This window comes from Charadrius vociferus, unplaced genomic scaffold (assembly GCF_000708025.1).
Source record: "Charadrius vociferus isolate BGI_N301 unplaced genomic scaffold, ASM70802v2 scaffold261, whole genome shotgun sequence".
NCBI lineage: Eukaryota > Metazoa > Chordata > Aves > Charadriiformes > Charadriidae > Charadrius > Charadrius vociferus.
In genome coordinates, this window is record NW_009646856.1 from 769,505 (window position 1) to 782,196 (window position 12,692).

The 12,692-nt window shown below is 38.7% G+C and overlaps 1 protein-coding gene across 1 annotated transcript in view; it reads left to right on the top strand.

The window, feature by feature from the left end:
* Positions 1-12,692, top strand: part of NVL (nuclear VCP-like) — a 41,662-nt gene that overhangs the window by 13,045 nt on the left and 15,925 nt on the right. Inside the window, exons 14-18 of the mRNA XM_009894333.1 lie at positions 1,223-1,441; positions 2,750-2,854; positions 3,647-3,709; positions 4,807-4,926; positions 6,740-6,839. Of these exons, the coding sequence (XP_009892635.1) occupies positions 1,223-1,441; positions 2,750-2,854; positions 3,647-3,709; positions 4,807-4,926; positions 6,740-6,839 (607 nt within the window). The remainder of the gene's footprint in view (positions 1-1,222; positions 1,442-2,749; positions 2,855-3,646; positions 3,710-4,806; positions 4,927-6,739; positions 6,840-12,692) is intronic.

The window sequence follows — 12,692 nt, forward strand, 5'->3', positions numbered from 1 at the left end:
GTTATTGAGGATGAGGAAGTCTAATCCTAACAGAGCTGTGTTTTGATAGCTGGCAGGAGGTTGACATAGTCTAATACAGGGTATTGTCATTAAAACTGTTAAATTATGTTTATAATGGAAAAATAAACATACAAAACCTTTAAAAATCATTCACACAATTCCAGTAAACAAACCCAGTGGTCTCAGCTATTTCAGAGTTTCTCTTATTGGTTCTGTTAAGAGGAGGGGGGAGGGCTTAAAAGGAGTATCAGGCACTATAAACACTTCTATTTCTTTGTAGTCAGTTCTAGAGCTATCTTAGTTGCAAGAAATAGAAGGTGATACTTTTCCCATATACTGCTGTAGGAAAAATGTGGAAACTTAACAGAGTTTTTACAATTTTTTTTCTCCTTCTATCTTGTAATGAAAATCCTAGTATGGTTTTACTTGTGGTGCGATATCAGTCTGTTTTGATACTGCTTTTCTGTATTAGAACTGGGATATATATATATATTGTGAAGGTATAAAGTTCTTTGATCAACTGTTTTCTCAGATAATTTCCCCAGTAAAGAACTGACTGGGGAAATTGGAATGTAACTGCCTGGGGCGCTGTGGTCTGCAAGATGAGACAGTGTTGAAAAACATTACCCTGTATGTCTGTTCTGTCTGCCCAAAGTTTATCGGGGCTGGTTACAAAACCAGGTCTAATCAGCCTGAGGAAATGAGTTGATGACTTGAAATCAGATTATGTTAAATAAAAGTGTATAATCTAAAAGTGTGTTAAGAGTAACTGAATGTTCCGCAAATTGCTGAAATTGTGCTGTTCGGCAGAGCTGTTCACTTTCTCTTGAGAGCAATTTCTTATTAAATGAATACATATCTTGGAAATTTTCAGCATGAACTTTCTCCAAATCAGTGTGGGAGAAGCAATGGGAAGAATTTGAAGACAGAATACATGTTCTAGCTCTGTCTCTGTAGTGTCTAAATCAAGCTTGTAGTCTGTCAGCTCAGTGCTTTCACAAGTGTTAAATGTACATAGTGGCTTCCTGCAACATTTTTATCATTAATGTTAATTTTTAATGTTCTTTTACATATTTTATGTGTATTGTACATAGTAATTTATTTTATAGTAATTAAATTACAGTTGAAGAAAGTATTGCTTTGAAAAAGCCCTTTAAAAAAATGGTTCTTAAAATCTAATCCAGTGCCTAATCTTTTGCTCTCCCTTTCTGTGTACCCTAAGGATGAATTGCACAGACTTTTGGATTTGCTGAAAAAGCAAGACCCCTTGCCTGAGGAACAGCTGCAGAAGCTGTGCATTGAGATGAATGATTTTATTGTTGCACTGTCATCAGTGCAACCCTCTGCCAAGAGAGAAGGCTTTGTCACAATTCCTGATGTGACATGGGCAGATATCGGAGCCCTGGAAGATGTTCGGGAGGAGCTGACTATGGCAATTTTGGTATGTCTTAACCTTACTTTCAAAGACTTTTTGTGCTTCCTCCTACGCAGGAAATAAACCTATGCTTGTTTGTTTTTTTAATATTTATTTAGGGTATAATGTGCTGCCCATGAGTTCTAACATGCTACAAACTAGAAATTTTGCAACATCTTCATTTAAAATAGAGTTCTATAATTTGCTTTCAAATTTGTTACGAGTCTGGTACATGTATCTAACGTTTCACTTACTGAAAACTGAAAGCAAGAATACAGTATGTTCATTATTGCTGAATCTTCAGTATTCTAAAAGTTTTATACCAATAACTTGGGTGTGTTGGTTGATGAGAAACTCAACATGAGCCAGCAATGTGCACTAGCAGCCCAGAGAGCCAACCATGTCCTGGGCTGCATCAAAAAAAGTGTGGCCAGCAGGGCGAGGGAGGTGATTGTCCCCCTCTACTCTGCTCTGGTGAGACCCCACCTGGAGTAGCACGTCCAACTCTGGGGCCCTCAGCACAGGAAAGAGATGGACCTGTTGGAGTGGGTCCAGAGGAGGGCCATGAAGATGATCAGAGGGCTGGAGCACCTCTCCTATGAACACAGCCTGAGAGAGTTGGGGTTGTTCAGCCCAGAGAAGAAAAGGCTCTGGGGAGACCTTATAGTGGCCTTAAAGGGTACTTAAAAGGTGCCTGCAGGAAAGATGGAGAGGGACTCTTCATCAGGGAGTGTAGAGACAGAATGAGGGGTAACGGTTTTAAATTGAAAGAGGGGAGATTTAGATTAGATATTAGGAAGAAATTCTTTACTGTCAGGGGGGTGAGACACTGGAACGAGTTGCCCAGAGAAGTACATCACTGGAGATGTTCGAGGCCAGGTTGGATGGGGCTTTGAGCAACCTGGCCTAGTGGAAGGCCCTCCTGCCCATGGCAGGGGGGTTAGAACTCGATGATATTTAAGGTCCCTTCCAACTCTAACCGTTCTATGAGTCTATGAATAACTTAGTTATGCAACTGCCACACAAAGAATTGGAGACTAGTTAGCCGGAAGGTTAGCAGTCTTGCTGCCAGTCAAAGGAATACTTAACACTTAACACCTTAAGATGAGAACTTAGGTAAATAAAATCTTTGCCTCTGAATAATGGTATTTCTCCCATTTTGGGGTGCTTATCAGTGCAACATAATAAGATGCTGATCAACTGTTTATTCTTTAAGCCTATAAAAAATTGGAGTAAAGAACTTGCTTATGAATGATTTTTCATCCAACTGTAACTGAAATGAAAAGTTTCATGTCATGTTTTTGTCACAAATAACTATAATAATTTCTTTTATAGGCACCCGTGCGAAACCCAGAACAGTTTAAAGCTCTGGGCCTGACTACTCCAGCTGGTGTTCTGCTTGCAGGGCCTCCTGGGTGTGGCAAAACACTGTTAGCTAAGGTAATACATTTTCTAAACATATTTAAAAATACTGGAGAATCTTCTTGAAGTGGATGTTTTTATAGGAATAACTGAGTCTGGATGATACTCCCAGAAATTGGGCTTTTGCACCACTTCTCATCAGCAAATTAAATTTGGGCCTCTGTGATGAAGTTGTTTGATTTTTCTTGTCATAAATTTATGATTTTGCTTGAATTGAGAGGGAATTACTGCAAAACTTGAAGGAATGAAGTTGGTTAAGAAGAAAGTAGCACAGATAAGAAACTCTAATAGATAACCACATCTATGGAATATTTCACTGTAACTAAATTATATGTTTTGAAGTAGTCTACACTCTATTGTATTTACGTATTTTTATTTATTTACCTTACTGAAAATACTTTTGTTTTCCTTCTCAAGCACTTTAGTTCTTGTGGCCTCCCCATGTAAATGCAGATAATCATGCGAGTTTCCAGATTGTCACTCATCTTTGTCTTCAAATGCTCTTCTGTAGTTGAATATCTCTTTAGCTCCTGCTAATTATTAAAAATTCTTCAGCTAATATGCCGGAGGGAGTGGGGTGTGAATCTGGAACACTGCCTCATTAAAGAGAGAGAACACCTTGCTAAAGTCCCTGCGCCCCCTTCTACTCTTAACTGCATATAATTATACTTTGTACTGTTTTCTATATTTTACAAACAGTTGATAACTATATTCCCTCCCTTACGTTTGTTTATTGTTCCATGGACAGAACCAAAGAAAACATGAAAAATGTGTGGTTTATATATACGTCTGTCTTTCCCTTTTTGATAGGCTGTGGCGAATGAGTCTGGACTGAACTTCATATCTGTGAAAGGTCCTGAACTGCTAAATATGGTATGCACTAATCATTGTGCTGTTGTTATTTATGGAATCTTTGTCCAAAGTGTGGGGCAAGCAAAATTCCTGATAATTACACAACTGATACTGGTGCAACTGAAGTTGCCTCATTTAACCTCTGCTTAAAGTTTTTAGCATTTGAAGTTGGTCATGTGAAATGGAAAAAGCTATTTGGGTAGTTTAACAATATATCTTGGTTTAATTTTAAAATGTTAACAGATAAAAGTGCTGTAGTCTGAGTTTTTGAAGCACTGGGCTTAGAAGTGTTGTGATACAACTTCGGTCCCTTTTAGAGTTAAGAGAATGTGTTGAACTGAGCAAGAGAGGTGCAGCCCATGTCTTGGAAGAGCATGTCAGTTACCTGTTTGTCAATAAGGTGGAAGCTAAAACCAAAATACTGGATTTGATTATTCTTTTCTCAAACACTTTTTTTATGTATACTTCCAGTACTGTACAGGCAGGAAATATAACTCCTAAGTTAATGAGGAGCCTTACTTCCTTGTAGAGTAAAGAGAAAATGGCTGTGATTCAGAGACTGTGTTAAGACACAAATTGTATCAAAACATGTTTGTTTGGAAAAAACAAAGTGTTTGCATTTACAGCTTGGCAACCCCCATCCTGCATTTTACCATTCACAGTGAAATTCTGGCTTACTTTTCAGTTCCCTACCGCCAACCCCACTGTCTTCAGGCAACTACTATATGAACTTCAGATGTTCATTGTGTTCAGATTGCTCACTGGGTTTGTTTATGAACAGTTAAAGAACAACAGGGTCCTTAATGAAGATTGTATTTGTTAATTCTCATTAGCAGCATGATGGAAAGTTAGATTTATTCCCCAGAAAGTAGGCATTCTATTAAACTCTGAATGTGCTGCAAACTGTCAAAAATGACCCAGTGACAACTAATTCCCATATAAGTCTTGATCAGTAAGGAAAAAGAAATAACAGACTGTTATCAGAAGTAAACTGGTTAGCAGGTTGCACTTCTCTCTTGCAAAGCATCTCAAATAGTGTTGAAAATTGTGATTATTTATTTTTCAAGCAAAATCTTCATGTCTTACTTTGTTTCACTGTGATTTGTCATTTGTTTTAGTATGTTGGTGAAAGTGAACGTGCTGTACGTCAGGTGTTCCAGCGTGCCAGGAATTCAGCCCCTTGTGTTATATTTTTTGATGAAGTTGATGCTTTGTGCCCTCGGAGGTCTGACCATGAAGTGAGTCTGTCTTAAAATATCTCCGTAAATAAATGATCTCAGTTGCAGCTTTTATGGCATTGTGCTAGCAATAGAAGTACCTGGAAAGGTACTACATTCAGTATCTCCCAAGAAAAACAATCCGATAGGCTTTCTCATATTTGAGGAAAAATATGTTCATCAAACTTTATGAAGCTTAATACTTTTTTTAGTATGCATACATAGAAAAAATATCCAGAGAATGTGTGTGTATCCACCAACTTGCCTGTGTAGAGCCGTAGGAAAAGATGGAGTGCAGTTTAATATCATGTTTAATTTATGACCAAATCCTGACAGCTGTATACAATTGTAATGCTTGCATGAAGTATATATTTAGTTGATCAATGTGAACTGGGTCATGAAAGTATTTGAGGCAGGAGCATAAGTGGAATACATTAGACTTCAGAGTTATTCCACCTGTGACGTTTCCTCTGTCTTGATTTTTGTTGTTGTTGTTTTGGAATAGGAACTACCTACAGCTAGGATTAAATTCTACTTTTGGAGGGGCAGTATTAGCACAAACTGTTAATGTGTAGAAAGGAAATGCACTGTTTTTTTTATGCAAAGGAACTGCATCTGTTTTATGATACTGTACCGGTGCATGTATGTTGATGGCTGAAAGAAAAGATCCTTTTTTCAATAGACAAGTTGAGTACACTACTGTTCAGATGTTGCCATCAACTACTTTAACAGAAGGACTGTTGTAGTTCCAGTTCATAGGAGAGAGGAAGTTTGATCAACTGTTTCTGAATCATACCTTGTCTTCTGAATTTGTGTACCACTTTCTGTGAAAGATAGCCAAGCTCAAAAGCTCAGACTTGACTTCTTGAATGTCCTGAGGTGGTGGTTCCCACAGAGCCATAAAAGAAGGTGTCCAGTACTTGGCACCCCAGTAGGCATAAATGGTAGCCAGGGAGGGGGAACAAGTAAACTTTGGCCTCACTATATTTCATTTCTGTGGTGGCAACAGCAGGCAGCAACTTGGTGCCGAGAAGCCCACCCCTACTCTTCACAGCCTCCTTTAACTATGGAGAGGTACTGTCTGGGCAGGAGACTGGTGACTTTATTACTCAGGTTGTGATACTGGTGACAATCCTTAGGATTCATAATTGAAACTCAGGGGTGTTTGGTGTTTCCATTGGCTTTTTGAGACCTATGTGCAGTTTCACTGCATATTCTAATTATCCATGGGTGGATTCATATTTTTGTATGTTTAAAATAAAAGCTATACTTTAAACAACACTCTTCAAAATCATCAAGCAGTTTTACTACATAATTGAATTATTGTTCTCCAGCTGTTGTGCTTTTTCCTCTCTCTGTCTCCCCAACTCTAGAATGAAATTCAGATTAAGCTATTGATTTTGCTTATAGGATGTCACTGCTATGGGATTAACTTTCAGAGGTTTAAATATTTGGAGAATTTTTTTTTTTTTCTAAACCTGAATATTTGAGAACTTTTGGGTGTTCTTGTTGAGGTGAATGTGAGAATGATTAGTATAAATATCTGTATGTACTTGTTTAAGTGACTCCTTCATTTTTAGTGGGAAAGAAAAGGTTTGCCGTGTGTTAAAATGTGTGGTAGGTGTGTAGGTAGCATGACTTTGGGAAGGAAACATGCTAGGAATATGATAGTAGAAATTCAGAATGCAACTACATTGAAAGTGTGAAAAAGAAACTTTTTCTTTGAGTAGTATTTCAGGGCAGGGAGCTAGTAAATCTTTTGGGGTTTTTTACTTTGAAATATTCACATTCCCACCGTTTCCTTAATTTTGTTGACAAATTTTTCCTTTTAAAGTCAGGAGCCAGTGTCCGAGTAGTTAACCAGTTACTTACAGAGATGGACGGTCTGGAGAATCGTCAGCAGGTTTTCATTATGGCTGCCACAAACAGGCCAGGTAAGGACCCAAAAATCATAAATGAGAAATCAGACATCCTTGGTTTGTTCTAATGAAATCATGTATTCTTATGTATTTGAATTGCATAACTACCCTTGGTTTGTACTTAAAATTACAGTGTCTCCTCAAATCCAAACCTTTTCTGATCAAATAATCTGTTCCACATTCTTGTGACAGTGTGAGATGAAGCAACCTCTTTAAAATGTGTCTTAATTAGCATCTGATACCATTGCTGTAAAATGCTTTGATAGATCTTTGACATAATTGGAATTTGGATTATCTCCTTGGAACATGAAAGAATAAAAGAGAACTAAAACATAAATTATGTTATTTTTTTTCTGCTTGCATTGATTTTCTGTTCAAAGCAACCTTACAGTTTTCTGCTGTTTTTAATTCTTTTTCCCTTGAGGCATCTGTCTCATGTTAAATCATTTTTGCCATTTGCTTCCTGGGCTTCATGTTCCCAGCTTGGTTCCCTCAACCTCCCTCTCTGGCTCTTTAATTTTTGTTAGCTTTTGCAATTCCTGCAGCATCTTAGTTAATAAGCTAAAAACTGACATCTACTTTACAAACATCATGTTTTTACAACTAACTTTCTGCCTTTTTTTTTTTTTATTATTATGGAGAGGTTTTGTGTTCTATGCGGAGCAAGAAACTTGTCTCTTCCTGCATTTGAACTCCATTAGATGCTGAGAGTTAGAAGTAAAGGAATTTGCTGTCGGTATAGAAAAAAAATTATATGCATGAAGATGTTGCACTTCCTGGGTTATGAACATTTTTCTGAATAATGCAACTGAAATTAAATACAGGGTTACTAGTCTATCTTGGTAAAACCATACTGGTGTAGGTACCAGAATGTTGGAAAGAACATTTGCACCTAAAGCATGTATTTGGCAAATTGCCTTGTCCTTACCAGTACAGTTAGTTGTTTCATACATGTATGTATTAAATAAGGACAAGATGTAGAATTCCAATGAGAAGTGGCTTAACAGGTAAAAATAGTATCATAGCTACTTTGGGTATAAATTGGAAGATAAGAAAGTTAAAATACTTGCCAGATTACTTGGGTCCTATAGATTAAGGAAAATTGGGTCTGAAACCACCTGAAATAGGCAACTATGAGGTGGTTTTGGTTTCCGGTGTTCAAAAAATTCAACAATTTTGAGGAAAATTTTACTGTCTCTTGAATTCTTTGCACCATGGCAGACTATCAAGCCTTCTATATGGTGAAGTACAAGCAGTAGATGCTTAAATCTTTATCTGCTTATAGAAATTCTTTGATTTAAAGTGGTAAGTTTTCCTGGCATGAGCTTGATGATTCTGACCTATCTAATCCAATGTAGAAAAGAGAATAAGGTTATACAATGTAGCACATCTATATATAGTCACAGTTGGATGCACCAAGGATGTTAGTACTAGTGTCATCAACTTGCCTTAGGCAAGAGATCTCTCACTAGAGTAGTTACGCTAGCGCAAGTATTTATATCGAGCAGCTTTATTGGTCAGTGTTTCTCAAGGGCTTCATATCTAGTTGCTGATGACAATAAACTCATCATTATCTCTGGTAGCTTGGGGTGTGAATTCCCACACTTTTGAAATTGAGGAAACATCCAGCTTGACTTCCTGCAGTGCCACCTCAGGTGTACCACGGGTATACATGCGGCAAATACTTTTAGGGCCAGTGTGTGTACGTGGCACTGTTCTGAGCTAATGACTCCTCTCATGGAGGCAGCTGAGTGCAAGTAGTTTAGTAGCTTTATAAGGGTCAGTTTAGAGTAAATGTTGCTCAGATGTTAATTTCAATTGTGTGCAGCAGGTCTGACTAATTCCCAGCTTTGCTGGGTTTAGATTTACACTGATTCAGTAATTGCTTATGGGTCTCATTTTCATGCATATGTGAAATAGACATCTGTGCAATCGTTAATCCATCCCTTTATAAGCCTTATACTGGATGCAGTTTTACCATTATGTTGGTATAAAGTACCTCTGTGTTTGGGGATTTTCTTTTTCAGTTTTAAAAAGTCACTGTTGCCTTGTTCAGCTACAGTGGTAGATGTACTGTTTTATTATACCAGAATAGTTTAAATTACAAAACTTTCCTGACTAATGACGGTAGTAATATTTGAGGAAGCTGGGAAATTTGTAAGGGATGAGCTCAGTGGTGACATTGATGAAACAAGTGAGTTTGAGGTAAAAATGCCAGACATAAGGAAAATGCAAAGGCAAGGATAACAAATATAATAATCAAATTGAAGAGTATATATGTGTCTACAAATTCTGTAAATGGATGTGATGGGTTGACCCTGGCTGGATGCCAGGTGCCCACCAAAGCCACTCTATCACTCCCCCTCCTCAGCTGGGCAGGGGAGAGAATATATAACAAAAGGCTCATGGGTCGAGATCAGGACAGGGAGATCACTCAGCAATTATGTCACAGGCAAAACAGGCTTGACTCGGGGAAATAAGTTTAATTTATTCCCAATCAAATCAGAATAGGATAATGAGAAATAAAACCAAATCTTAAAACACCTTCCCCCCCACCCCTCCCTTCTTCCTGGGCTTAACTTCACTCCAAATTTCTCTGTCTCCTCCCCCTGAGCAATGCAGGGGGATGGGGATGGGGAATGGTGGTTGTGATCAATTCGTCACACATGGTCTCTGCTGTTCCCTCCTCCTTGGGTGGGGGACTCCTCGCACTCTTCCCCTGCTCCAGTGTGGGGTCCCTCTCATGGGAGGCAGTTCTCTATGAACTTCTCCAATATGAGTCTTTCGTTGGTATGCAGTCCTTCAGGAACAGACTGCTCCAGCCTGGATCCCCCATGGGGTTACAAGTCCTGCCAGCAAACCTGCTCCAGGTGGGCTCCTCTCTCTGCAGAGACAAAGGTCCTGTCAGGACCCTGCTCCAGCGCAGGTTTCCCACAGGGTCACAGCCTCCTTTGAGCATCCACCTGCTCCAGCATGGAGTCCTCCATGGGCTGCAGGTGGGTATTTGTTCCACCATTAACCTCCATGGTCTGCAGGGGGACAGCCTGCCTCGCCATGGTCTTCACCACGGACTGCAAGGGAATCTCTGCTCCAGCACCTGGGCACCTTCTCACCTCCTTCTTCACTCACCTTGGTGTCTGCAGAGTTGTTGCTCTCACATATTCTCACTCCTCTCTCCAGCTGCAATTGCACAGGTTTTTTTCCCCCCTCTTCTTAACCACGTTCTCCCAGCGGTGCTACCACTGTCACTGACGGGCTCGGCCTTGGCCAGCGGCTGGGTTGGGGCTCGCCGGGACTTGACATAGGGGAAGCTTCTAGCAGCTTCTCACAGAAGCCACCCCTGTAGCCCCCTTGCTACCAAAAGCTTGCCACACAAACCCAATACAATGGAAATGAGTTGTATCTTGATAAAGGAGTTGTTTTGCCAACACAATAAAATATTTTTTTCTGAACAGCAAAGCTTAGCACATCCAACTTTTGCTAGAGCAGGCAATTATCCATGCAGTTTGGGTAGGATGGATCTCTTGCTTCAGAAGGATATCAGCTGTGTGTATGAATAACACTTTGGATAGGTTTAGACTACAAACTTTTGCTGTGATATCTGCATTTGTCAGTGTGAAGAAATACAGTTTCCGATTGATGCAGTTTTTATCAGAACAACTTTTACTGAAGTTGTGGTTAAATTGGGGAAGCTAATTTTTCTTTTGTGTAGTTTATTCACTGTTTATGGCATTTAGGAAGAGGCAGTGTTCACTGAGTTAAATTTTGCTGGTATGGTCTGGGTACTTAATAGGAGCACAGTGCAGGTAGGGAACAATGAAGGCTATACTAGTAAAGCGCATGTACCTCCCTAAGAATGAAATGTCCGAGCAGAGACCTGTAGGAGAACTATAGCTTATACTGGCTAGTATAGTTCAATGATTCCTGCAAACAATAATAGTTGTGGTGCCTGAAAAGCTCTTTTCCTTATACGTCTGACATTTGTATGAAAGATTTTTCTGTCATAGTTACGTTGAGTAGAGGTACTAGGGGGTTGTGTAACATAAGTCTAAATAATTTATATATTTAAATAATGTGTCCCAGCAGAACTTCCCGAAATCTTCTACTTGGCCAGTATTGTGAAGGGTGAGATTTCATCTTTTTTAATCCATGTTAGTATAATTTAGTGGGGGAGAAAATGGCTTTCCAAGATGCTTCTTTTTTAGAGTAGTTGCGTGCACGTTAGCTTTTATAATTGGTTGCTGTTACTGTTCATGACTGTTAGTGTATGTTGTCAGCATTGTAGTTGGAGACCGTCATGCCAAAAGAAGAGTCTTCTCTCATAAATATATTGTTATTATAAAGAATAATGGTACTAGCAGTAGGGTATTAGTGGCTCAACCAGTTTTGGCACCAAGGTATGTTCCTGGCACAGTTGTTCCAGTGAGGTGTTGGCACCTGTGACAAGGTTTTGTTGTTAAATGGTCATGTTTTATATACCTCTTGGCTGAAGGCTGCCAAATTCTTTGTTTGTAATAGTCTTTAAGGACTTGGAACACTAATTCCCGTTTTGCCAAAAGGACAGGCACAATAGATTGGTTCTCTTGTTTATCATATACAATCTGCAAGTGCTAATTCTTATTCTGGCAGTGCTGAAGTAAGCCTTTGATCTGTCCTTAAAAGCAGGATATTTGAATGGGTTTTTGCACTTACTCAGTGACTTTGAAAGTCCTCTGTAGATCTTTCTTGACTACTGCTAAATTAGAAGGGATGCAGTATTCCCAGCTCAATCTCTTTCCACCTAAATGCAGAACCAATGTCAAACTTTGAAGGGGATTAAACTTTTAAAGCACTCAATGTCATTAAAAGAGAGAGAGGAAAAAAAAAAAAGAGGCAGAAGTCTGATGTCCTGTTAGAAACTTTAGGGTCAGAATAATTTTTTTTTTTTTTTTCAGTAAACTTCCTTCCCCAAATCTGAGACTAAATACTTAAAAAAACCATCAAGCAGTACTGTTAACTAAGGTCTATAATTTCCCCCAATTTTGTAGTTACCAGTGTGTGTTTCACTATTGGATACTGCTGCTTTCTGCTCTTTTCTTACTTATCCAGGCTTTGAACATTTATAAACTCTTTAGAGAAAGGCTGACCAAGGGATCAGCAGCATTTACCATGGGGTCCAAGGAACTGTATGTACCCTGGGGAAACAGACCAGAAAGCAGTGAACCACTACAAGCTGTTAGTGGTTTAAGCTTGACATAAAGTGTGATGATGTCTTTGCCTTTATTCATGATCTTTTTCTCTAGCTTTTTAAAATTAATTCTTGGAAAATTCCCCTTCTACTGTTATTTTAAGAATATGGTCCTAGTTTCAGTGAGTTCTATTTTTCTTCAGCAAGTTTATGTTAGTTTTCTAGAGCTATTCACCTGAACCACATGTTTTGAAATGCAGTAAAAAAAATAATCTTCCGTCTCTGACAATAGTTACAGTTTGGGTTTGGGTTTTTTGTTTATTATGTTTATACCTGTTTATACATGTTGCTGAATTAAAGGCAAGATAAGATCTAAGAAAAGCACCTAATACGTGAGGCATTGAACCATTTCTTTCATGGTAGTTGTAATTCACATAAATTATATTTCTGCATTTCACTAGCCCTTGAATATTATGTATCTTTCACAGTAACTTTAGTGGAGTTTGTTTGTTGTGTAGGACCGAAGTTAACTGCAGCGTTCATCTGGAGTCTCAGAAAACCTTTTAGGGCTCATGAGCCTACGTTCCAGAATGTTGTGAATGTGAGGACCTAGATCTTGTATACTTCAAATATAATTTGAAAAGCTGTAGTGAGTATAGAAGTTTGATGGACTCAGCACAATAGTTGTTGTTGCTGGTATG